The following is a 25,326-nucleotide window of genomic DNA, read 5'->3' as shown; positions in this document are numbered from 1 at the left end:
TTTTAAACTAGAAACTTAGAGAACAGAGGGGAGGAAGTGCCTCCTTTAATGAATCTTTCTGGGTTCCATCAGCTGCCCCTTCCGTTGTACTTATTTCATCTAGAATCTCGCCTAAAATTCTCTCCTGGATTTGTCTCCCTAGCGCTAATCATTAACCTTTTCTTGTAGTCAGGAACAGTCTAAAGAGATAAATATTTCTCAAGGCAACTTTAAAATATTTTATAAAAATTATTCCCACACATGTTATATGATTGCATTTATGTGAAATGTCCAGAATAGGTAAATGTATAGAGACCAAAAGACAGGTTGATGGTTGCCACGGGCTGGGGATAGGAAGGAATAGAGAGTAAATGCTTGATGGATAGAGTTTCCCTTTGGGGTAATGACAGTGTTTTGGAACTACGTAATGCAATGTTGTGAGTGTGCTAAATGCCTTAATTATCTACCTTAAATGGTTAGTATGATGTTATGTGAATTTCACCTTAATTTAAAAAATAATAATTCCCAGAAGAAAAGGAAAATGGGTGAGGTTACATAGGGCTGACAATTCTGTGAGCTCATTACAGATAAAGAAATTTTCTTTTTTTATTATTGCACATATTAGAAGAAAGGAGTGAAAAGACTGTACAAGGTATTTCATCAAAGAAATAATTCCACTTTTACCAGATCTCAGAGCATCAGTGTGTGCTTCATAGGTATTTCTAATGGGTAAATTATTTTAGTATTCAATTTCTCATAAGTTAGAATTAATTTAAATTTGAATTTCCAAAAGCCCTTTTTCAAAATGTATTGATTTGGCTTGAAATGCACCACTCCTTCCTTACTAATAAGTCTAGGCATATTCATGCACCTTTCAGTTCTCTTCTCTGTGTTCTTACAGGGAAAGAGGACTGGGATTATCCCACCAAAAAAAGCACTGAGTTCACAGTGCTTCTCATTGAAAGGCAGTTTCCTGATAATGTTATCTCCAGTAAAGAGATAGCACATGCTTTTTTTGCTTGTTTTGGATCATCACATGACAGTGTTTGAGCAAAAGAGCATATCTGAAGAGAGGAGAAGAGAAATGGGAAAGGGGCAAGGTTTAACACAGAGTGACCTATCCTGGGATGTATGTAAAAGCTACAGGGCAAGTGTCATGTACATAGTGCATGGGAAGCATTTATATTATTTCTACTGTAGCTAAATATTTTTGAGTGTGAAAAATAGGGTACTGCAAGTGATACAGCTGGTCAGAGTTAATAAACTAATCAAGTAGGATGAGTCCTGTAACAGAATTGTGATGCAGGTCGAACAGGAAATTGGATGTAAGAAAAATGCTAGTTTGTTGAAATACATCTTGATCTTCAAGAGAAATCTGTTTTCCATTTAACCTGTCTTTAAATTCTATATGCCCAGGACACATGCAGTCTTTTAAACATCCTATTTGTAAGAGGGTATAATATGTTTTATATCAGTTTAAATGCAGTTACCCTAATCTTTTTCTTTTTCCTTTCAGTTTTATGTTTTATTTTATCTTTTATTACCCCTTCATTTGTTTGCAAAACAAAACCAGCCTACAAAAGCAACCTGTAATCATGTGTTTTCTTCCAGGTATCCAAACCTTGAAACTTTTGCTCTAGATGTCAGGCTTGTTTTTGACAACTGTGAAACATTTAATGAAGATGATTCTGATATAGGCAGAGCTGGCCACAGTATGAGGAAGTATTTTGAAAAAAAGTGGACAGATACTTTCAAAGTGAGCTGAAGTTATAATAATCTCTCTTGTTTTTTTCCTTTTAAACAAGGACAAACGAACCAGCAATGTGAACTGTATTTACATACATGTGCAAGGCACATACATAATGACTTTTTTTTCCTTAAAATAAGTATCACACAAAAAAAAAGTATCAGAAGAATGATACCGTTTTTAAAGGCTTCACTCCTACAACAACCAAGGCCCTTGGTTATTGGTTTGTGTGATTTATCAGCTAATTTAGGTAGAACAGGGAAGCACACCCAAAGAATTTTCAAAGGAAAGGGTGTTATAGTGCAATAGCAATTAAAATATATCAAATCGCACTGAATATTCAACACCAGAGCTCTAACGTGGGAAATGGTTCTCCTTTCCCTCTCAATAAATATCTATTTTTCATTTTTTTACTTTGTAGTTTATTTTTTAGTGAATGTATTTAATTTTATGAATTATTTATGATTAAACCACATCCAGAATCTTCGTTTTCTGTGAAAAGGAAGAACTAGAAAAATTGCTTTAAATCTTGAAAATACAACAAGGAATGTTTTAAAATATAAAACAAAGCCAAGTTAAACTGTTTACACTGATGTGCTATAAAAGCACCAAAAATAAACTTTACTGTAGAGTTACAAGTACATTTATATATATATATATATATTTATATATATATATATATATATATATGTTGCTGCATCACTTGTGTAGTTAAATTGTATTTCAAGACAGTGAAGAAAAATTGACATGTATATACTGTTCATTATTGTTTATATTAAGTCTTGTTTTAAATATGTATTATGTGTATATATTGTTTGCAGACATTATTGTTTATGCCTTAGAAGGATTGTAGCATTTTATTTTAGTCTGAAGGTAATTATAGCTATACAGCTTGTACAGTAATTATCCTCTACCAACACTGTGGCGTCTCCTTGATCTTGGTAGTGCCTGCCTTTGAAACAGGGTGTAGGGGATATTAGTTTTCCATTTTTTCTATTTTGTTATATAATTTTAAGCCACCAGGGCCTAAATTAAAGTATAATCATTTGTATCCATATGGAATAAAATTGTGACAATTTCCTACGCACACAATATTTTTTCATAGAAACATTTCCCTCCCATTTGCCTTGCCTCAGAAATAAATTTAACAGACATTTGTAACCACTGTGTTTTATCTACTGTGTGTTGTGGTGGCCTGTTGGAGGCAAGTAGATCAGAATTTTTTTGTACCTATGTAAGAGTACTTGAAGTTTTATTTAAAATAAAATGTTGTGGAAAAGGTAGCATTCTTTTTTTTAGGAGTGTTATTTTTCACTACTATGTGTGGCACGGATACAATAAAAGACTTTTACAAACTAGTTTTTTAGTTTTTCTTAATGAACCTGGAAATTTTTTTTTTTTTTCAAAAAAAACTAGTTAATTTAAATTTGCTTTTTACAGAATCATAAAGGAGGAGCAGCAGAGTGTGGTTGAAAGAACACTGGGCTGGGTGGAGGCAGGTGGTCTTAAGTCAAGTGATGTGACTTTCATGAGTCTCTGAACCTCTCTGGACCACGTTTTATTGTTTATTTCACATTTCTAATATGAAAATATTAGAATATTTTTTAAGGTCTTGTTCTAATAGGTGAAATGTCTCTATTGTAGACATACAACCCAGTTGTCATTAAGAAAAATTTATTATATAAATTTGTCTAATAAGTCATGAGATACAAGTTCAAGCATTCGTGAACTATGATTTGATGCCTTGCTGGGGGTCTGAGGAATCATTGATGAACAAGACAGGCACAGGCCCTACCTTCATGGAGCTTACAGTCTATTGCAGAAGTGATCCTTAGCTAATGTCCTTAGTAAAGGGCTTTTAATAAGTAGTGAAGGGAGAATAGAAAAGTCTTAAAGAAATATTAAATTTTAGAATGCTTCATAACCTCAGAGTATTTTCCAAAATTCCTAGAGTGTTTGTGAAGGCTTATATGAAAATCAGCTGTTATTATGTACATATGTCAGTTTCTGTTAACCAAATATTACAGTGATGCCTTAAGGAGCTGGTGCTCAATCAAAAATACCATATGGAACAGAGAACAAGGTGGTGCTGTGAATCAAGTGCATGGTTTTTGTGTTTATAGAACTGGCTGCCAGATGCTGCATGGAGAGTCATCTTCATGGGGATGTTTTGCCTTAGGGAGCATACGTGGTTACATTACTTTATATTAGATGGCATATAAGAGCTTGATATTAACATGTCTGATGTCCAGGGGGCGAATAAGAAATAAAATACTTAAACACACACGAAGAACAGTTTTTCAAGAGTGATTAATTTTCTTTTAAAAATAAATTAAATATCCCTGAAAAAAAGAAAGGTGACTATTGGCTACTTTGGACTGCTGTCTTCATTGTTGCTACTCAGCAGGAGTAGCTGTTCAAGAAGTACTGGCCATGATCCCCAAAGGGCCACAATTAGTCTCCAGAACAATTGTTACAATACACATGTGGATCATTTGTTATGTGAATGACTCTTGCATTCACAGTGCCATAGGTTGGGCCTATCTTCAATAAAACCAGTATTATTATTCTCCTCAAATATAAAAACATTTTCCTAACCCTCTGCTATCATACAATTACAAGTATGCACAACATACTTTTTCTAAGATAAATTAGGCTTTAACCTGAACCTTCTCCATTTTAGTCCTGGTTGCTCTGTGAATTATAAAAAATTGGCCTGACCTCAAGTATAGATTTTGATTTATCCTAAGGATAAACCAATCAATCCACTACTACCGAACCCCAAGAATAGTCATCAGTTTGAAACAACATCTAGAGAGTAAATTAATATATTTATTTAGTTGTTAACCGTGGTTAAAATTAAACAAATGAAAATTTATCTGTGGGTATACCTTGAACTCAAAAGAACTAAATTACCATAAATGCAAGGTAATCTCTTTTTCTTATTTCAACCCCAAAATGAAATTTGTTAAAAGCACTAGTTTTAATCAAAATCATGAGGGAGCTGATCTGTCTTTGGTCCCTTAATGCACCCCCTCTGTGCTCCTTCTATTTTCTATCCCCTCTACCCCCATACCCTTTCAAGAAATTTAAAATCCTGTTCATTTAGCCTCCCATGAAACACATCCTTAATGAGGAAATCTGATATCAATGATTTACTCCTTTTTATAAATTGTATTTGTGGGCTACCTCTCTCAAGGTTATTTGCATTTGAGAAACGAAAGAAGTTTGTGTTCTGTTAAAAGAATTTCATTCCAACAAGGAGATAAGAGAGGTACTTTAAGACAATTGAAATTTTCCTTCCACAGGAATATGACTCATAAAAAATACAACACAGAGAAACTAGTGGAACCTTATCTACTAGGAATTTTGCCTCAGTTAGATCTCTTAGGAGGCCTGCTTGGGCCACATTACAACTCTGCCTTAAAAAAAAAAATTTTTTTTTAAACCTCAACTACATAGGATTGAAATAATTCCTCTCCTCAATTCAGGATACACTCTTCACATTGTTCTTGCAAAGCCCCTCTTTTCTTTCATTTTCTTACTTCTTCCTTCAGCTCCTCTTCAATTCCCTTTCCTCCCACATACAACCACATATGTCTTTCCACTCAACCTTTTATATATGTATTTAGCAACACATCTTTAAAAATATATAATGTGGAAAAAAAAAAATATATATATACAGTGTTTTTTTAAACTTGTATCAGTTGCATCATGCTATACATGTCATTCTATTTTTCTAATTTTGTTTCTTTTGAGTTGAAAAAGGAATACATAAATCTGGTTCATTACTTTTGATTGCTACAAGGTATTCCATCACAGGTGTATACCACATTTTACTTTCAAACTTCTCTCAGAATTAAAACCTAAGTTGCCTGCAACTCCTTGTCACTGCAAATAATACTGCGGTGAATGTTGTCATACATGTCTTCTATGGACCTGCGTGTGCAAGCCTGTTTCCTAGATGGTCCCAAATGATTCATGCCCCTGTGTAATCCCTTCCCACATTGTATCGGGTTTTGTCTGTGTGACCAACATAATATGGCAGAGTGATGTGTGAATTCCCAGACTAGGTCATAAATACATTGCTATTTCCACCTTGTTCTCTTGGATCACTTGCTCCTGGTAAAGCCAACTACGGTGTTGTTGAGGACACTGTAGCACCCCCATGGGACAGCCAACAGCTAGCACCAACGTGCAAGCCATGTGACAGCAGCATCTTAGAAGTGGATCCTTCAGCTGAAGTTAAACAGATGACAGGACCCCCGGCCAACATCTGGACTGCAACTTTACAAGAGACCCTGAGACACTCCTGAATTCTTGACCCATAGAAACTGTGGAATAATAAATGTTTAGTGTTGTTTTAAGCCACTCAGTTTTGAGTAATTTGTTACATAGCAATAGATAACTAACAGACTGTAGTAAGAGTTTCTCTAGGATCTATATGTAGGGGAGAATCCCCAAGTTGTTAGGTATGTGCACACTAACTTTCCATGCTATTGCCATACTACCCTCCAGATGACTACACCAGTTTACATTCCTACTAGCAGTGGAAGAGGATTCTTCCCCCTACTTCTCAACCAGTATTCAATATTTGTTTGGATTAATTTTCACTAACAATTTATTACAGATTTTGAATTTGAATACCATGTTTTGAGGGATATCGAGCAATTTCTCCAATCTTATTAGCAGCTTCAACTTTGATTGCCTTTTTGTAGTTTTTGTTTTATGTAGACATCATATCTAACCCTGTCTGCTTTTTAGGGACTATAAAACTGCCCCAAATTTTATATTCAGCCAACGATATTCAGGAGACGGAACATTCAGGAGATGTGCAGGCGAAAGCTCAGGTAAATGGAGGTGAGTAGAAAATACTGAGAGTTCTTAGGTATTGTTGGAGCTTATATAGACTTATGAGTTACTGTAGCAAAAGCAGTGCTTGGAAGTGTGATGGGTAACAAGTTGGCTAAAGGCAGGGTTAAAGGAAAAGATAATTTGGATCCTCTGGACCTTCACTGGAAGAGAATTTTGCACCTTAGCAAAATTAATATCTGAGATCTATTTGTTCTATCTCTACCCTGACCATACACATGAAGGTCATTTGGGTTGTTCTCACTTGGATGACTAAATAAAAGCATTGTGAGGTATACTATAAGTTGTATGTAGTTCATTCTTGAAATTAAAAAAAAAAATTTAAGTATCAAGCTGGACTTCTAAGAGTGCCCTTATTCTCCCTGAACAAACTCCTTACCATGTCCTTTAATAAAAAATAGCCCTGGGACTTCCCTGCTGGCGCAGTGGTTGAGAATCCGCCTGCCCGTGCAGGGGACACGGGTTCAAGCCCTGCTCTGGGCGGATCCCACATGCCGCGGAGCAACTGGGCCCGTGCGCCACAACTACTAAGCCCGCGCTCTAGAGCCCGCGAGCTACAACTACTGAGCCCGTGTGCCACAACTACTGAAGCTAGCGTGCCCAGAGCCCGTGCCCCACAACAAGAGAAGCCACCATAGTGAGAGGCCCACGCGCCCCAGTGAAGAGTAGCCCCCGCTCGCCGCAACTAGAGATAGCCCACGTACAGCAACGAAGACCCAACGCAGCCAAAAATAAATAAGTTTATTGAATAAATAAATAAAGTAAAAATAAAAAATAGCCCTAATAATCATGGTAATGGATACCAAAGAATGTGGTTGAATCTTGAAGAGGGATTGAGTAGTGAATGAAAGAGACCTAAGGCTTATAGCCAGTTGGGAATAAACCTTGCGCTGAGATGAAAGGAAAGCTCAGCAAGGTCATTACATCACCAAAGGCTAACAAGACATTTACATGGCAGGTTTGTATGGAGACAGTGGAAGGCCTTGAAAGGTATGTTCTCATCTAGTGATTCCTCTAATTCTTCAGTTATGTTTACAACTCTTCTTCAATATTGCTTTTCTGAATATCCTCATTATAGCAAATCTCAATTCTTTTGAATATAGAAGTGACTGTTCAAAAACAAAGGCTGATTCTATTCAGCCATTAAAAATTATCATGAAAATCTGTATTAATATTGATAAATTAAGTGACAAGGCTGGTTATAGTATAGTATGTTTAGTAATTCTGTTAAAATATATTTAATGCACTTAGCATGGGGCAAACTTTGCAGGGATGCATATACCAAAATGTTAGTGCTTTTTTTCTGCAGGGATGTATAAAACATTAACAGTGCTTTTTTTCTCTGATTGGTAGAATTTGGGAAGACTAACATCTTTGTCATCTTCCTTACCTATAGATCATAATATCTCTGCCAAAAAATGTGCTTTTTTTAACATTTAAAAAGTCACAAACCAAGTATGGTAAATTTAGCTGGTAAATATAACTGGTGAATACACTGAATGATGCCATTTAAAGATTAAAGGTTGAGGCATAACATTTACATAATAATTGAGCTGTGGATACTTTCACATCTATTATTTCACTTAAGTTAAATAGCTTTTTATTGTATAGGTATTTTTCATGTGGAAGACACTTTAATTGCCTATTCAGTAGCTGGCTGTCTTGTCTTCTTCCTTCCATCCACTCTGTAGATGTTGGTTGGCCACAAACTTCATGGGACAGTGGGCACTTTTTTAGCCCCAGGAGGATAAATCTTTTAATTAGTAAGCCAATCATGGTAATTCCATTCCTGTTGAAAGTGATTGCTTAAAGAATGAGCATGTGATACAATCCTAGGCAGTGACATATGAGAGAAGTCTTCTGGGGAATTGTTCAGAGGAGAATTTCTGTCCCTTTTGGTCTTTGGAGATGGTTATGGGAGGCCATGATGCCTGGAGCTACTGCAACTATCATTCAGCTATGCAGAGACAAACCTGAGAGATGGTAACAGTAATGCTGAAGATGGGGGAAGCGAGGGAGATGGAAAGGACTTGGGTTCTTGATGACATGAGCCATCAAACTAATCTTAAAGCCACACTACCTCTGAACATTTTGCTAGGTGAGATAATTTATTGCATAAGCAATTTTGATTTGAATATTTTGTTTCAGATGAAAGCATCTTAATATAGCCTGGGCTACTGCTTTGCAGCAATTCAGGCTACATGCTGCACAATTCCAGAGGGCCCCATTCATATAGGCCAGGATACAGCCCATTTTACAGATGACAAAACCAATACCAAAAAGGTCGAGTAATTTATGCATTGGCAGCAAACTTAGTAAGCTTCAGTTGGGAAGGTCTTTGGCCTTCAAATAAAATTCCTCAGAACATGATAAGACTGATTTTCTTGATTACTTTGAACATTATCTGAATGCATTTTCTCACCAAAATATTCCAAAACTAATTTGAGCGTTGGTAGTATTATGGAATAACAACAAGATGGTAATTTTTAAGAGATGAATGCATTCTCGTTTATTTAGAAATAGTTACATTGCTTTGGAATCAAAATCTAAAAAGAATATTGAACACTAAGTTCACTTCTGTACATGAGGAAGGAACTGGAATTATCTTTAGCCTCCTGCTGTAAGCAATCAGGCAACTGAACAAAATATATAAAACAAATGTTTTTAGACATTAGACTACAACACAAGACTAATTCCTGAAATATGAGTAAGAAATGAAGCTGGACTTATAATTACCCTGGCTAAAGATTTAGTATCTGGGTGTGCTACAGTCTTAATTTTATTATCTTACCCATTATTTTGATTAACTCAGCACTTTACAGCATGTGATGCAGTATCCTCCACAGGTAGAGGATTTTCATTGCAGTTCATCCTTAGGTGTTGATGTTTTTCATTATGGGACTGGTGCTGTGATGGCATAAAATATGTCTAAATCCTTAAGGTAACTTAAGAGTCACATTATATGAAAAACAAGTGGAAAGGAACTTCATTTTATAATGTGGGGTAACCCAGCTTTGAATATAACAGATTGATGCCTTATGTAAACTTGTAATAAAAGTTACATTCCTTACTCATCTTCATATAGATTCAAGTATTACCTCTATAGTGGTTCCCAATCTTTTCACTATTATGTACAACAGTTATTGTTGTTATTTCCATGTCGCAATGCTTGAAGAGTTTTATTTACAAAGCAATGGCATTTAAAAAAATAATACCTTGTACACCATAATTACAGGCACACGTGCCATTCACTTGAGACTATTTGGGTCATTAAAAATAGCATAAAACCCCTAGTTATAACATTCAGAGTCTGCCTAGAAGTTGGAAAACCTCAGGCTTACTTATCATTGATGATTCCTGTATCAATAAATACACACTATATTCTTCTGACCTCAAACTCTATCTTAGGACATGACACAGATAACACAACCTCAACAATCTAAAAATGATCTCATTGTCTTCCTACTTTTCACACTTGCTCTTTCCCCTGTATTCCATACCACGGTTAACAGAATCAACATACATCTAGTCACCCATGGTAGGAAACCTCAGAATTCCTTTGGACTTCTCATTTTACCCATATCTCCATGACATCCTGAAGAATCTTTCTCTAAAATTCCTATGGTGTACATTTATCTCCAATTTTCCATTCCCTCTGCCACTATACTAGTTTAGGCCTCATCGTTTGCTAAGTACCAGTATCTCATTTTTTCTAGCCATCCTCCCAATTTAAAAAAATTGTGGTTAAATATACATGACATAAAATTTGTCATCTTAATTATTTTTAAGTGTACAGTTCAGTGGTGTTCAGTAGATCCATATTTTTGCACATCTATCACCACTATCCATTCCAGAACTGAGACTCTATATCCATTACACAGTAACTCCTCCTTCCCCCAGCCCCTGGCAACCACCATTCTACTTTTTGTCTTTTTGTATCTGACTTATTTCACTTAACATGTCTTCAAGATTCATCCATGTTGTACCATGTATCAGAATTTCCTTTCTTTTTAAGGCTGAATAATAATATCATCGTATATGTATAGACCACATTTTGTTTATGTATTCATCTGTTGATGGTCATTTGGGTTGCTTCCACTCTACAGCTATTGTGAATAATGCTGCTATGAACATGGGTGTACAAATATCTCTTCATGACCCTGCTTTCAATTCTTTTGGGCTTATACCCAGAAATGGAATTGCTGGATCAGATGGTAATTCTATTTTTTATTTTTTAAGGAACCACCGTAATGATTTCCACAGCAGCTGTACCATTTTACATTCCCTCCAACAGTACACAAGTTTTCAATTTCTCCACGTCTTTGTCAACACTTGTTTTGTTGTTTATTTTTGTTTTTTGATAGTAGCCATCCTAACAGGTGTGATGTGGTATCTCACCGTGGTTTTGATTTGCATTTCCCTGATGGTTAGTGATAGGTATCTTTTCACTTGCTTGTTGCCTTTTTGCACATCTTCTTTGGAGAAGTGTCTATTCAAGTCCTTTGCCCATTTTAAAATCAAGTTGTTTGTTTTTTGTTGTTGTTGAGTTACAGGAGTTTTTTTTAATATATTCTAAATATTAACAACCCTTATCAGATATATGATTTATAAACAGTTTCTTCCGTTCCATGGGGTGCCTTTTCACTCTGTTGATTGATTATATCCTTTGATGCACAGAAATTTTTAATTTTGATGTAGTCCAATTTGTCTGTTTTTTTCTTTTGTCTATGTTTTTGGTGTCCTATGCAAGAAATCATTGCGAATCCAAGTCATAAATCATTCCCCCTATGTTTTCTTCTAATAGTTTTTGCTCTTACAGTTAGGTTTTCGATCCATTTTGACTTAATTTTTGTACATGGTATAAAGTAAATGTCCAACTTCATTATTTTGCATGTGGATATCCAGCTTTTGCCACACCATTTGTTGAAAAAACTCCTTTCTCCATTTAATGGTCTCAACACCCTTGTTGAAAATCATTTGACCATATACGCGAGGATTTATTTCTGGGCTCTCCCGTCTTTCCCAATGGTTTTTTCCATTGTTGTAATAAGTTTTGAAATCAGTCTAGTCATCTTCCTTTTGTCCACCACTCTGCCATCTTGAACCCAGATCTGATTCTGTCAGTCCCTTGCTAAAAAGGTATTTGTGTAGCATTAAAGGCTCTTCAGACTTAGCCTCAGCCTATTCTTAGTCTTTTGTCCTGTCATAACCCCATCCCCTCTTCCCTACATTGGCTACTCATCCCACAAAATAACTCCAGAACACAACGTATACCTACCCACCACCTGCTAAATTCTATAATTTGCGCCTTCCTCTATTCTCCTTCCCACCCTCCACCCCCAGGTGGCAGTTACTTTTTACTCTTATAGAATTTTGTTACTATCAGAGCCATTATCACATCATATCATAACAAATTATATATGCATGCCTGCTCCCACCAGTAAAAGTTGAGCTTCTTGATGGCCCTTCAAAGAATAATTTCTTTGTGCTTGCATTGCCCAGAGATCTCACACCTATCTATTACAGTTGCACAGAGAAAGTGATATTAATATGTATACAACACTAGGCTAAATACTGCATGTGCAGCGTTTTGTTTAATCTTCAGAACAGTCCTATGAGATATGACATATGAGGAACCCAAGGCTTATAAATGTTTGGTTACATAGCTGGTTAGTTGTCAGGGCTAGGATTTAAACTCACAGTCAACTGGCCCCAAGCCATGCTGTTATCACTAAGCTATGAAGACACTAAGGAGAGATGGGTGGTTAGTAAAATACAATAGCGTCTGGTGACTTACCTGCTCTCTTTTAGGCCTGGACATGATGTTATCACAACCTCCAAAGTTGATCAGACTTAGGAGGTTGCCGATGTGCACCAACCACACTAAATAAAGCATAAACCAGAATATCAACTAAATTATAATGGGAAAGATTCCATTCAACTAGCTAAAGTACCGTGTCCAGGTTTCCAGTGTCATGATATCTAAGAAAGAGACTAAATTATCTGAAATATACTAGGTGAGCATATAGACTCAACACAATGAGAATGAGATACACTTGGGAGTGTTTTATCCAGGCATGGTAAGGGCAGGCGAATCAGCCCTTCTCCACAACACAGCAAACCACAATGGAGTCTCTCTCTATCTGACAACTTCTGGGGTTCTTTGCTGGACAATACATACAAAACAGCATATTTTACCCCTCAAACTCCCCTTTTTCTCCGTTCCATGATGCTTATCCCCATTTTTTGTTCCTGAGAAACTGAAATATCTCAGCTTTCTTGATTATCACATTTTCCAGTTCTGCCTATTTAAAATTATTTCTAGCCATCTGATTGGAATTCTGCACATTTCATGAGTCATGTGTTTATCGACATGCTCTTATTTTATGACAAGAGATAATTGTCCATTATGTATGGATTTAATTGGCTTTCTTACTCCTCCACTCAAATTTCCTAATTCATATTCTCCCATAACTAAGGGTATTGCTATTATGGTCTGTGTATCTCCCACTCTCACCTGACACAGCTTCTCAAGAGATTGTGTCTTACACATTTTTTTAACACCCAGTATCTAGTATAATGTCTGACATATTAATGGCACCCAATAAAACTTTGTCAATAAAGCCTTCCCATCAAGGAAGATACTTAAAAGAATGAGCTATACTCTCTGAAAGCAATGCCAAAATCCAGGTTCTAAATATCTTTTAGGTAGCAGCTATGCTGGAATAAATGTTTGAATTTCCAAAATGATTGCTTTGAAAAGGATAGCTCTTATTGCACGTATATGTTGGATTATATTTCATGAAATATGAGGTCATATTACTTTATAATCATATCTTGAAGCCTAGTAATGTTCTGATAGCATACAGCTGCTTCCTGGGACGTGTTAAAGAGGCTCATGTCTATAATAAAAGACCTAAGACGTCCCAGGTGAACTAAATAGGTCAAAAAGAATGGATTATCTGGTACAAAGTAAAACTTCTTTGTAATTCTCCAGATTGCTTTCCTCTGGTCTCTAACTTTGATCTCATTCCCTTTCAAGGGGGACTCTAGCTTTGATCTCATTTCCTTTCTAAGAGGACAGTACCTATCATCTGGTATAGTCATTAATACCATAAAATCAAAGACTTATCTTCCTGGGCACATGATGGAATTGTATTTCCTATACTCCTTGTGGTTGAGTGAGGCCATTTGACAAGCTAGTTCTGGCCAAAGAGATCTGGATATAATTATCATGTGCATCTTGTTGGCCAAGTACTTAATTTCTCTCTTCTCCCTCTGGCACAGCTACTATTAATGCTCAAAATGATTCATGTTCTGTTAGCCCAGGTCTCTGATTAACTATGTTGAACATAATTCCCTACCAATTTACAATGGACACATAGCATAAACAAGAAATAAACCTTATTTTAAGTCACTAAGATATTAGGGTTCATTGTAATTGCCTCATATCCTAGGCTATCCTGATGCAGACTGGCTATTAAACCATTGGATTAGAAGGAAAAAAATAGGCCCAGTAGGGCTTAATATCTTACCTCTCTATATCCCATCACTTATGAAGGGGTCCTGGAAAAGAACTAAAATGCACAATTGAAGAAAGTGTGATAAAAGATTAAGAGGGTCTTGACAAAGTAAGTAGATTGAACTGTAGTAATGTGTCAAGGTCAGGAAAGACTGCTAATATATTTTACCTTAGGTTCAAAGGGGAGACACTGCTTTTGAGAAACCTCATGATGAAAAACACAAAACCAATAAGAAAGTGGAGGGGCTGGAGTGCATTTTGACCCAGTGAAACTTTGGGCTGATATGGATTTGTGTGGACAATGCTTTATGCTATTATTGAGACCCAAATTGTGATCGACCTAAAAAAGATTGGTAGATTTTATTAATAGAAAGAATTACAGGGCTTCAGCCATAGCAGTGGTTAGAGGGATATTTATAGCTGTAAATCCTATATGGAAAAAAAAAATCATAAATCAGTAACCTAACCTTCCAATAGAAAAAGAAGACCAAACAAAGCATTAAGCAAGCAGGAAGAAGGAAATAATGATTAGAGAAGAAATTAATAAAAGAGGGAATAGAAAAAATTAATTAAACCAAAAATTGGTTCTTTGAAAAGATCAACAAAATTGACAAAGCTTTAGCTGAACCAACTGAGAAAAAAGAGGGAAGACTAACTACTAAAGTCAGGAATGAAAGAGGGGACATTGCAGAAACAAAAACGGACTTTAAGTGAATACTATGGACCAAGTAGATAACTTGGGTGATAATGGACAAATTCCTAGAAGATACAAAGTACTGCAACTGACTCAATAAGAAAGAGAATATCTAAATAGACCTATGACAAAGAGATTGAATTAATAATAATTCTGTAAGTTCGGCTATTATCAAGTGAATTTGATTATACAACGTCTATTATATTCTTATGTTATAAAAAACCAGGAATCTGAAAGTAAAAATGTGGGTTTCTTTTTCAAAACTGTATTTTAAATCTTGAATTCTCTTGTGGAGCATTAGTAATAAGATACTGGAAAATAAAGAATTTGAGAAGATGAGACAGAAGAAATAGGAAAAGAAAAATTTTAATTATAGGAAATTGGAATTTAAAAATCCATAAACAAGAAGAAGGTTTCTTGTACCAAAGAGGAAGAAAAGGCATAGATGGAACTGCAAAATTTCTTTAGCATGTACAGATACCAAGTGTCATCACATTTCTTTCTTGTCTGCTTATTTTTAGCTACATGTATGTTTTCTATCATCAGGCAGCTCTCACTGTGCCCATTGTGAGCCTTCCTCATCCTCATTTGGCAGCCCCTGGGTCTTTCTTCTATCTGTATGAAACACCAACTTAAAGAACTCTAGCGAACTCTTATTACTTGGTTGGCATCCAGGACTATGGGTGGATTAATGGAAACATGGCCAGTTAGAGGGTGTAAAGTCTATTTAATGGCAAAGGATAAGGGGAATTCAGAGACTATTCCATAATGCAGAAGATAACACAGCCTGCACCCAGTTACAGCTTCCTCTCTACTGGGAGGTAGCGCTGTGGATAATACCAGGTGTGGAAAGTGAACGATTGCATCAGTATGAGAGAATCCCTGGGCCATTCTCATGGATATTTTTAGAAACTTTTTTTGAAGTTTAATATACACTACACACAAATGCATGTATTATATATATTGAGCTTGATACATTTTTTGCAAACTGAACACTTCCAGGGAGTTTTTTACATCTTGTACTCTACCTTGCCTGATTGTTCTGGAAACTCTGGCCTTATTTGCCTGCAAAGCAGAACAACCCAAATGCATTCCTGAGTATTTACTGTGAAACTGGGTATTTCCCAAGCTCATCCCTCAGTTGGCCCACACTTCAAGCCTGTTTAGAACCCATTCCTACACCCACCTTTTCTAATTACTTCAGTGCCTATCATCTCTCTCTCCTTTGAGTTCTTGGTTACTCTCAACTAAACATTTGAATAATCATTGACTCACTAACTGATTCACACCTATTCTGTTCCCACTGGATTGTATTTGGAGAGCATGTATTGCTTATTATTTAACTGAAAAGTTAGTTTTCCTTTAAATATACCACTTAAAATTGTTTTCTATATTCCCCAAGAAGCATTATTACAAGGAACAAAACTAGAAATTAATGATAAAACAGGATTAATTATTGACCACAGTTACATAATTAGAGCAAAACACGTATAAAATATTCAGATCTTTAATGTTCCAAGTCAAAGTTCCAACTATTTGGCACTCTGTCCTGTGTAATAAGATAACCAGTTCACTCATGTGATCAAAGATCTCTATAAATTCTTAAAATGTTTCTCTAACATATCGCCAAGATATTTTAATTAACATCTCCCAAATTGCAAATTCACAGACTAGAGACCAGCTACAATAAAGCTTCCCTCTTTGAAACTGCCTGTCCTGCAAAACTGACCATACAGGGCTTGAGATCTCCATGGTAAATTACTGGCCTGTGTAGTCAGGGGTTTCTTTTACATATTTTACTTGAAGAATATTATAACCAATCTTACCCATCAAATTGGTGAAAAATTTTTAAAAATTACTCAAGTCTGTCAAGAATGTGGAGAGACAGGCACCACCATATGTTGCTGAGAGGTGAAACCATACAGCCTCTCTGAAAAGCAATATGGCAATATTTATTAAGACTATTTACACTCTTATGCCCAGTAATTTCATCTCTTTCTAACAATTTCCTTAGCAAATTTCATTAAAGTAAATATTTATGTACAATGTCATTGAATCCAGTATTATCTAAAATAAGCACAAAAATATTGAAACAACTGGGAAAATGTTAAATAAATTATGGTATGTTTCTGGGGCTGTGGACCATTAGGCAGAAACAGTAATTACACTACTGAGAAATTTTAGACGTGGAAAATGCTCAGGATACAAGTTTAAGTTGAAAAAGGTAGTTTGCAGGTCTTTTTGTAAAATTATTGATATTATTATTCATGAAAGACTGAAAGTAAATGTTATATCTGAGTGGCTTATTTTTGAGTGGTGTGATTATTAGTTATTTTTCTTATTTATAGTTTCTATATTTCCTAGAGAGAGCTCTATTATTTATACAATCAAAAAGTTACTTTTAGAAAAATACTGTTTTGATAGTACTTTGGCCTGTAATCAAGTTTCAAAGTGTCAGTCATAATGCACTCGTTAATCAATTTAAAAATCACAGGAGCATCTCCAAATCATGAATTTTGATCTCTTTTCCCTTTGTCTTTTTCATTACAAATCTTCTCCAGCGATCTCAATTTCATGTTTAAATTTGAGTATTTTAGGTTATTACTCTTCAAATATGTGACTTTGGTTTCCTCAGGTTGGTAGTTTTTTAATGTTTCCTCGCTGAAGAAAACTCTTTGTACCTTTGATTTTAATCTGAACATGGTTCAATACTGTGACGTGCACTTAGTTCCTAAGTGTTAGCATGCCTAGGAACTTTTTTCTGGTCAATTTTTTAACCTCAAAAGGGACTGGCAAAACCACTTCGTAATCAATTACACGTGGAAACCACGGTGTAAGCTCCATGTGAGCTTAGGAGGCGCTCGGAAACGCTAGAAGAAATGCACATCGGGTTCAGGTGATAGCAGGATATCCTGGATATCCTTTCCAGCAGCCTGTCCTGGAAAGACAGATTTGGGTAACCTGAGCACAAAGGAGATGGCAGAAATCATGAACCACTGAGGTCAGAGCTGGCCTAAACAGAAAAGACCAATCAGGGAGGTCACAGAATAGGCAGAGCAGGATAAAGAAATACAGCAGAGGAAGGAGGCTCCAAAACTTTGAGCTGTAGTAACTGAGAGTTAAAGGGGGCATTATATAATGCCCCCTTTAAAATCACATTTCAGGCACTCGCTAGACCTTGAGAGCTCAGCTTCCGCAACCAGAAAAAAATTTCAACTAAAGGTTCTTCCCCAGTCCGGACTCATTTAAATCCTACAGCCAGGTTTTAGAAACCTCGTCATCGGGCGGCGGAAGGGCACGCATGCGCGGCGGCGGGGCGGGGCCTTCCTTTTGCCTTAGGACGTCCGCTGGCGTCGGCCCCGCCCGCCTCACCTGCGCGTCACGTGCCCTGCGCCACTAGCCGGCACCTGAACGCTGATCCTGGGCGTCGTGGGTCTTCGAGGTGAAAGGGGCGGTGCCCATGGGCCAGTTTAACAGCGACGGAGGCAGGTGGGGGACCTTGACTGGGGTCAGCCCCCCGAGCTTCCCCGCTCGAGGTGTCTAAACCCTCCGTTTCTCGGCGTCCGGTCTAAGCGCGCGACAGGGACCTGCTGAGACCTTGAACAGAGCGATGTACGGTTTTGCGGCCTCGGTTTGGGAACCGGGCGGCGCCTCCCAGCGGGGCGTGGAAGCCCCAGCTGGCTTCCACCCCTCCCCCGCAACCCGAGCGCCGGTCCCCGCGCCCCGGAAGGCCCTGCTCCCCGCCGGCCGCGCTCCTGCCGCGGGTCGCTCGGTCCGCTGAGGCCTGGTTGGCTCTCAGAGTTGGGCAAATCCTTGGTCCCCGCGTGGGCGCGGTGGGAGTGGGTCTCGAGCTTTATGTTGGAGGATTCTTGGCACATTTCGGGTTTGCCTTGCATTAGATGGGTATGCGTGTGTTCACACTGGCGAGTTGGTCCGGGATATGACCGGAAATTGAGTGTTCGGCTTGACGGCTGAGGTTTAAGTGGACGCCCACACCAGGTAGCGGTAGACTTGAGAGCGCGTTTCAAAACAAAGAGTTCAGCTGATTGCGTCTCTGTCCTTGCGACTCGAGGGCCTCGAACTGCAAAGGGAGCTGAGCGCCACAAGGGTGAGGAAGTTTGTTTGGAAAATTACCCGTGTGCACTTACACAGTTGGGATTTGGGAGTTCCCCAGAAAGCACCGCCTGATGGCGTTTTTTTCCAGTGCAACACCTCAGGCGGTAATCTACCAGGGTTTTTGGTGGTTGGTTGGCTGGTTGGTTGGTTTTTTAGACTTCATTGGCGTTTGTTTGAAAAAAGAGACTGAACTTCTGGGATAAGATAAATGCTGGGAAAGGCTCGCTCCATCTATTTGGAAAGATTTCTGTAAATAATATTAGAACAAGGTATTATGAATTTTACAATTCAAAGTTACGCCTGTCCCTTCAGGGCTGATTATTGCCTCGTTCTACACCATTTTTCCACTGTCAGATTTTTTTTCTTTTCTCTCTCTTTTTTTTTTTTTTTTTTAGTATTAGTAGCTTTATTTTTAGTTACCCAATCATTTTGTATTATATTCACATATAATGTTTGAAGCCTAGAACTGGATTTGGGGAAAAATGTTAATTCAGCAAATATTTATTTGACCACATTAGGTGCCGATACTGTTTTACGTTTTACATGCTGTGGATACAGAAATGAGCGAAACAGACCCGATCTTTGTTGGTTTGGTGCTTACCTTCTAGTGGGGGGAAACAAATAAATAATAAATATGTCAGAGGGTGGTAATTGCTACACTGATGATTAAAATAGGGTGATGTGCTAGCCTGTAGAGGGGCTACTTTAGACTGGGAAACTCTCTCTGAGGAAGGACACTGAAATTGAAATCGAAATGCGAAATTAGATCCCAAAAGCAGGGGGAAGAGAATTTAAGCATAAGAAAACCACTTTGTGAAGATCTTAGGTGTAATCCTTTGGACCAGGGAGGCTGGAAAGAGGGAGGGTGAGGGAAAGTGGAAGGAGTTGAGGTCTGAGAAGTAGGCAAGCAAGAGACAGACCATGTAGGGTTTTGTAAGTCTTGGTGAGGAGTTTGGATTTTATTCTAAATTTGTACATTTGTTCTTCGGTGCAGACCAGCTAAGTCCATTTTTTGCCACTCTTTCTTTTTGGTTTCCTTGATTTATTACATTGATTCTTCACCTCAAATCTTTTATATCTTTTTATTCTTTGTCAGACAAGATGACAAACCATGACATGATAGCTTTCAGCACTGCCACTTAAATTGTGAATGAAACCTTTTGTTCTTTTTTTATGAGTGAACTATATAATTCTGCATCTTAAAGGCAGAGCAATAGCCTTGGCTCCATCCTGGGGAAGGAGCAGCAGAGTTTGTTAAAGTAGTGAAAAATCTTTTTAAGCTGAGATTAGCAGATGTGGAATGAGGCAGTGTTGAGTAACAGTTAAGGGAAAGTCTTCAAAGGTGAAATAAATACCCAAGGTTCTGGATGTTCAGTGTCAAATCAGTTTGACGTTATTTGACTAGGTTCTTTTTCAGGAGTTGTGGAATTTTATTGGTATGGCACTGGTGATTGTGATAGTCATCAGAGGTTATAGTCTTAAAATGTTTCATTTCTCTCCAAATTATTCTAACCCCCAGTATAATATATTGTCTTTAAAAAATGTGAATGTAGGAGCTTTCATCGAGCAAGTTAATTGCTTTTGGCTCTTTTATATTGATTTGAGTTGCGTTTATTTGATTCCTAGGATGAAGTAACCTTTATCTGTCTAAAAATTGCAGGATATTTTACTTCAAATAAAGAACATGGTGAAACTAATCCACACATTAGCGGATCATGATGATGATGTCAACTGCTGTGCCTTCTCCTCTTCCCTCTTGGCCACTTGCTCCTTGGACAAAACTATCCGCCTGTACTCCCTGAGTGACTTCAGTGAATTGCCACACTCTCCATTGAAGTTTCACACCTATGCTGTCCACTGCTGCTGCTTCTCCCCTTCAGGACATATTTTGGCTTCATGTTCAACAGATGGTACCACTGTCTTATGGGACACTCAAAACGGACAGACTTTGGCAGTGATGGAACAGCCCAGTGGTAGCCCCGTGAGGGTTTGCCGGTTTTCCCCAGACTCCACTTGTTTGGTATCAGGGGCAGCTGATGGAACTGTTGTTTTGTGGAATGCACAGTCATACAAGTTATATAGGTAGGAATATTTAAACCGCTTTCCGTTTTTAATCCTATTAACAGGTCCACAAAAAAAAGAAAAAAAAAAAAAAGGCAGAATATTTTGATGACTTTAAGAAGCAGATAATTTTTAGACATCACAAGGAAAAATATTTTGACCTATCTTCTGAAGGTCATAAAAACATAATATGATTTTTAAAGTAGATTTGCTTGGCTCTGAGTGTTTTAAGTTTCCAATCTCTCTTTTGTAAAATAAGGTTAATCTTGTTAGACTTTCATGGATTTTTTGGGTAAGAGTTAGGCCAAAAAAAAACCCCACAGTAGTCTTTTGAATAAAATTTAGTAATTTTAGGCTTTATTTTTCTCACTCGTGGCTCAGGTGTTCTCAATAATAAAGTAATGGTAGGTAAGTCTCACCTGCACAGCTCTTTCCTGACTAGGATTCTTGCTGACCAAGCCCAGAAGAAGGAACCTTGTGATCAGCATGTTATCGTTTCTTTTAAAAAAAAATCACTTAAAAAACTCCTTTTGGATAAAAAGACATCAATTAATTTACACTGGCAATGTTGTGTTGCAACTCACCAACATTAAAACCATGCACTTGTATGTATTTATAGTGTGGTGAAATATATATAACATCAAACATTTTAACCATTTTAACGTGTCATTAAGTACGTTAAAAACTATAAACTTTCAGATGTTACCAATTAAAATAGCTTAATGTACCTTCCTTTCTCCCTACCCCCCAGCATCACTCAGAGCACAAATGGTAGCTGGTAAACAACTGTTACTCATTTAGATTTGGGTCTTTGGATTGAAGAAAGTGATGTGTTTTAAGTGGTGTTAATAAACAGTTTAAAGAGAAAGCTCAGGAAGAATGAAATGCCTTTAAGTTATTTTGTGTGAATGAAATACAGCTGTCAGCTAACGAATCTTTTTCACTTACTGGGTGATAAATTCTGCCTCCCTAGCATTATTTCTCTAATGTATGTAATTAATGATATAAAAATGGTACACTGCAGTAGATTTAAGCGCTGGCTAGGACACTGCACTAATTGTTGGGTTTTTACCAGTTTATTTTTCCTAATTGAGAAAATAATTAATATTGTTAGGCCAGTGCTTCCTAATCTTCCCTAGATAATTTTAACTTATTCACAGCATTTTCTTTACATAAAGCATTTGTATTTGAAGATGGGATGAAAGTTTCTGGGTGATTTTGCTGTTTGTTGTTTCTAGGTGATTTTAATACAAAAGTTGAAAGTACTTTTGACCCCAGTAACATGTTTTTCAATAAAAAAGTTATATCTTTAAAAAAAAATGTGACTGTAGTTGATATTGTTGGTCGTTATTGCTTTTTTTGTTAAGCTTTGTAGATTTTAACATGTTCATACTGACTTGCCACATGGAACAGTATGAAGATATGTCGACTTTTGTTTGGTTAAGATAATGTTTAAATCCTCTTGCTTTTAGCAAGCATATAAATGATATTTTATTTCTATAGGCATCTACTGTCTTTTATCTGTAGTTCTGTGATAGCCATTTATCCTCTTTTTAGTATATCAAGCTGCTGTTAGAGATTGTAATGTAAAGTAAAAGATGCTCTGAAATGAAAATTCCCTTTACTTTTGCTTTTATTTCAGATGTGCTAGTGTTAAGGATGGCTCCTTGGTGGCCTGTGCATTTTCTCCTAATGGAAACCTCTTTGTCACTGGCTCCTCGTGTGGAGATTTAACACTGTGGGATGATAAAATGAGGTGTCTGCATAGTGAAAAAGCACATGATCTTGGAATTACCTGCTGCGATTTTTCTTCACAGCCAGTTTCTGGTTAGTTATTTTACTCTTGTAAGCAATAGTAATTCCCATTTGCAATTTGTATGTAGACTTTTCATTCTTTTACTTATTTTCACTTCATCATTAGTAAAACAACAAGCCCTTTTAATTCATTCCTTTCAAGGAATCATCCTTCTCCTTTATCTTTTTTGATCAAAATGAAATCACATACTTTTTGGGGAAAATCAGGATCTTTGGGAAAATATGTAGGGGCTGACTCAACTTGGTGCAGTAGATCTGGATTCCTAGAGTACGGTAACGTAGAGGCCTTAACCCTGTTGGTTTTACTGTGATTTTTGAAATATTGTATATTGATATTCAAGTAGAAATGTGAAATGTAAGAATTGAAAACAAGTTTCATTTTCCATTTACTAATTTAATCTTTCAAAACATAAATTTATAAAGCATTTGACAATACAGTTAGTTTTCAGAAAAAGAAGAAACAAGAACTCCTGAATATAGACTCTTGGTTTTAAATAAATACAGTGAATTGGGAAGTTGTCTTCTTTTATTTTCACCTTCTATGTTAGGATGAAGTTCTGCTTTTGGCTGCTCCAGTCTTATTGCCAGACCAGTGCTGTCCCATAGCAATATAATGTGAGCTACATATGTAAATTTAAAAAATTTCTAGTAGTAGGTGAAATTAACTTTAACATATTTTATTTTACCCTATATATCTAAAATATTATTTCAATAATTGATAGTCAGTAAAAGTATTAGTAAGCTATTTTGCTGTATTTTGGTATGAAGTCTTCGAAATCTAGCGTGCATATTATGTCACATCTCAATTTGTAGTAGTCACGCTTCAACTGTTCAGTAGCCACGTGTGGCTAGTTACTACCTTATTGGACAGCTCAGGTCCAGTAGCAGGATGGCTTTGGCACTCCCCTATTTCAAAACCATCAATGGCATATTAAAATATGATTAAGGTAAGATAAAATACCAAATCCCAAACACAAAGCCTGTAAGTACCTTCATATTCTGTTTCCCTGCCTCATCCCAAATCACACTTGGCTTCATGCATTCTCTTGCCACACTGGCCTCCTTTCATTCTTTGAATGTCTCTAAGATTTTTCCAAGTGTTTTACATGTGGACCCTTCACCTGGTTCACTATTAGTCATCCTTTAGATTTCAGGTAAAAAAAAAAAAAATCATTTCAGGTGAGTTTCCCCTGCTCTTACCTCCTGCACACAGTCTAAAGTATTTTGATACAGTCTTTTAGTTGCATGCTTTATTTTTTACAGGACTTAGTGAAGTATCACAGGTTTTAATTATATAGTTATTTATATGGATTGTGTTTAATGGTGTTTTTCCTGTTAGATTGTAAGCTCCATAGGGCAGGGCCTGGGTCTTTTATTTACAGTGCTTGGAATATAATAGGCCTTGAAATGCAGATTGATGAATAAGATTCTTTATTGATTTGCTGAAATTTCTTGGTTTTGTTTTCTTAACCTTTTAGTATCGTATAGCAGATTAACAGATTTTCTTTTCATGAACCCATTCTTACATTAAACTCCCTACCTAATTTACTTATGATAATTTATTCTTTTAATATATTGTTTTATGCTGTTTTATTCTAAGAAGACCAGCTTGTAACAGACAAGAACCATTTCTTCCATTCTGTGAGACCTTCTCCAAAATCTTACAGGCACTCAGTGAATCTTTAATGAGTTATATAAACATAGGGAGATTTAGGTTTCCTTTTTGATTCTAAGTTACCTGAAAAAAAGATTTTTAATTAAAATACCATTTTTATAGTAATATTAGAGTAAAACTAAGGACATCCTTGTTCTATCTTTAGAGGGATTGCAGCTCATGGGTCCTGGAAAGGTTCACTAAACTAGGCAGAAAATTTGGTGAGATTCTAAAATAAGTTTAATACTCACATCCCTACCCTGCCTGTAGAGTATATTTCAAAGTATATTTCTCAGTATACTTCTAACATGTCCCTTCTGTAGTTTCTTTAGTTCAATTTCTGTTAAAATAGATATTAACCTTATGTGTAAATTCCCTGAAACAGATCAATATATGCTTTAAAGCGTATAAACCAATAAATGATTATTGTAGGAATTTGTGGTAACTATGTATTTTCTTAAAAGACAAAGTATGTAATTTTTAACTTGTTATTGTTTAATTTGGTATTTGTTAATATCTGTAAATACTTATGACATTGAATCTTCTGTCTTTGTGACATTTTGCTCAAATAAGGAAAAATAATACTGTTGGTGCTGGAGGATAAATGTTCAATTCTCTCCAGTTTTTAAGTGAAAAGACAGTTTGGATTAGATTATTATTACAATTTAAATATTTTTCCTGAAGAAAAGTCTATTTTTAAATATTATATTTGGATCTCAAGGATAGGCATATTTTAAGCTTTATAATTTTACATTGTCCTAGATGAATTCTTACTACTGAAAGAAACTTCTGAATTAACTTAAGGATCTTATTTAGTCTAGAAACAATAGGAAAAAAGTTTTCTTAAGTGAGTCTAGTACTTAAAT

General features: G+C 36.5%; 2 protein-coding genes across 7 annotated transcripts in view; both read left to right on the top strand.

Annotated features, from left to right (window-relative positions):
* Positions 1-3,084, top strand: part of BAZ2B (bromodomain adjacent to zinc finger domain 2B) — a 291,809-nt gene extending 288,725 nt beyond the window's left edge. The window contains 1 exon segment of the mRNA XM_036858503.1: positions 1,591-3,084. Within this exon segment, the coding sequence (XP_036714398.1) occupies positions 1,591-1,744 (154 nt within the window). The 3' untranslated portion in view covers positions 1,745-3,084.
* A 15,035-nt stretch (positions 3,085-18,119) lies between these two features.
* WDSUB1 (WD repeat, sterile alpha motif and U-box domain containing 1) overlaps positions 18,120-25,326 on the top strand; it is a 75,148-nt gene continuing 67,941 nt past the window's right edge. The window contains exons 1-3 of one of the 6 annotated variants that reach the window (XM_036858853.1): positions 18,120-18,303; positions 20,591-21,012; positions 22,634-22,818. In XM_036858853.1, the coding sequence (XP_036714748.1) occupies positions 20,615-21,012; positions 22,634-22,818 (583 nt within the window). In that variant the 5' untranslated portion in view covers positions 18,120-18,303; positions 20,591-20,614. Of the gene's footprint in view, positions 18,304-18,328; positions 18,351-18,402; positions 18,923-20,590; positions 21,013-22,633; positions 22,819-25,326 lie in introns of those variants that run through there. The other 5 variants (XM_036858856.1, XM_036858854.1, XM_036858858.1 and 2 more) reach the window with 5 other exon arrangements.

Source organism: Balaenoptera musculus, chromosome 7 (assembly GCF_009873245.2).
Source record: "Balaenoptera musculus isolate JJ_BM4_2016_0621 chromosome 7, mBalMus1.pri.v3, whole genome shotgun sequence".
Taxonomy (NCBI): domain Eukaryota; kingdom Metazoa; phylum Chordata; class Mammalia; order Artiodactyla; family Balaenopteridae; genus Balaenoptera; species Balaenoptera musculus.
Note: the sequence above shows the minus strand (reverse complement) of the source record. Positions and strands in the feature narration are given on the sequence as shown.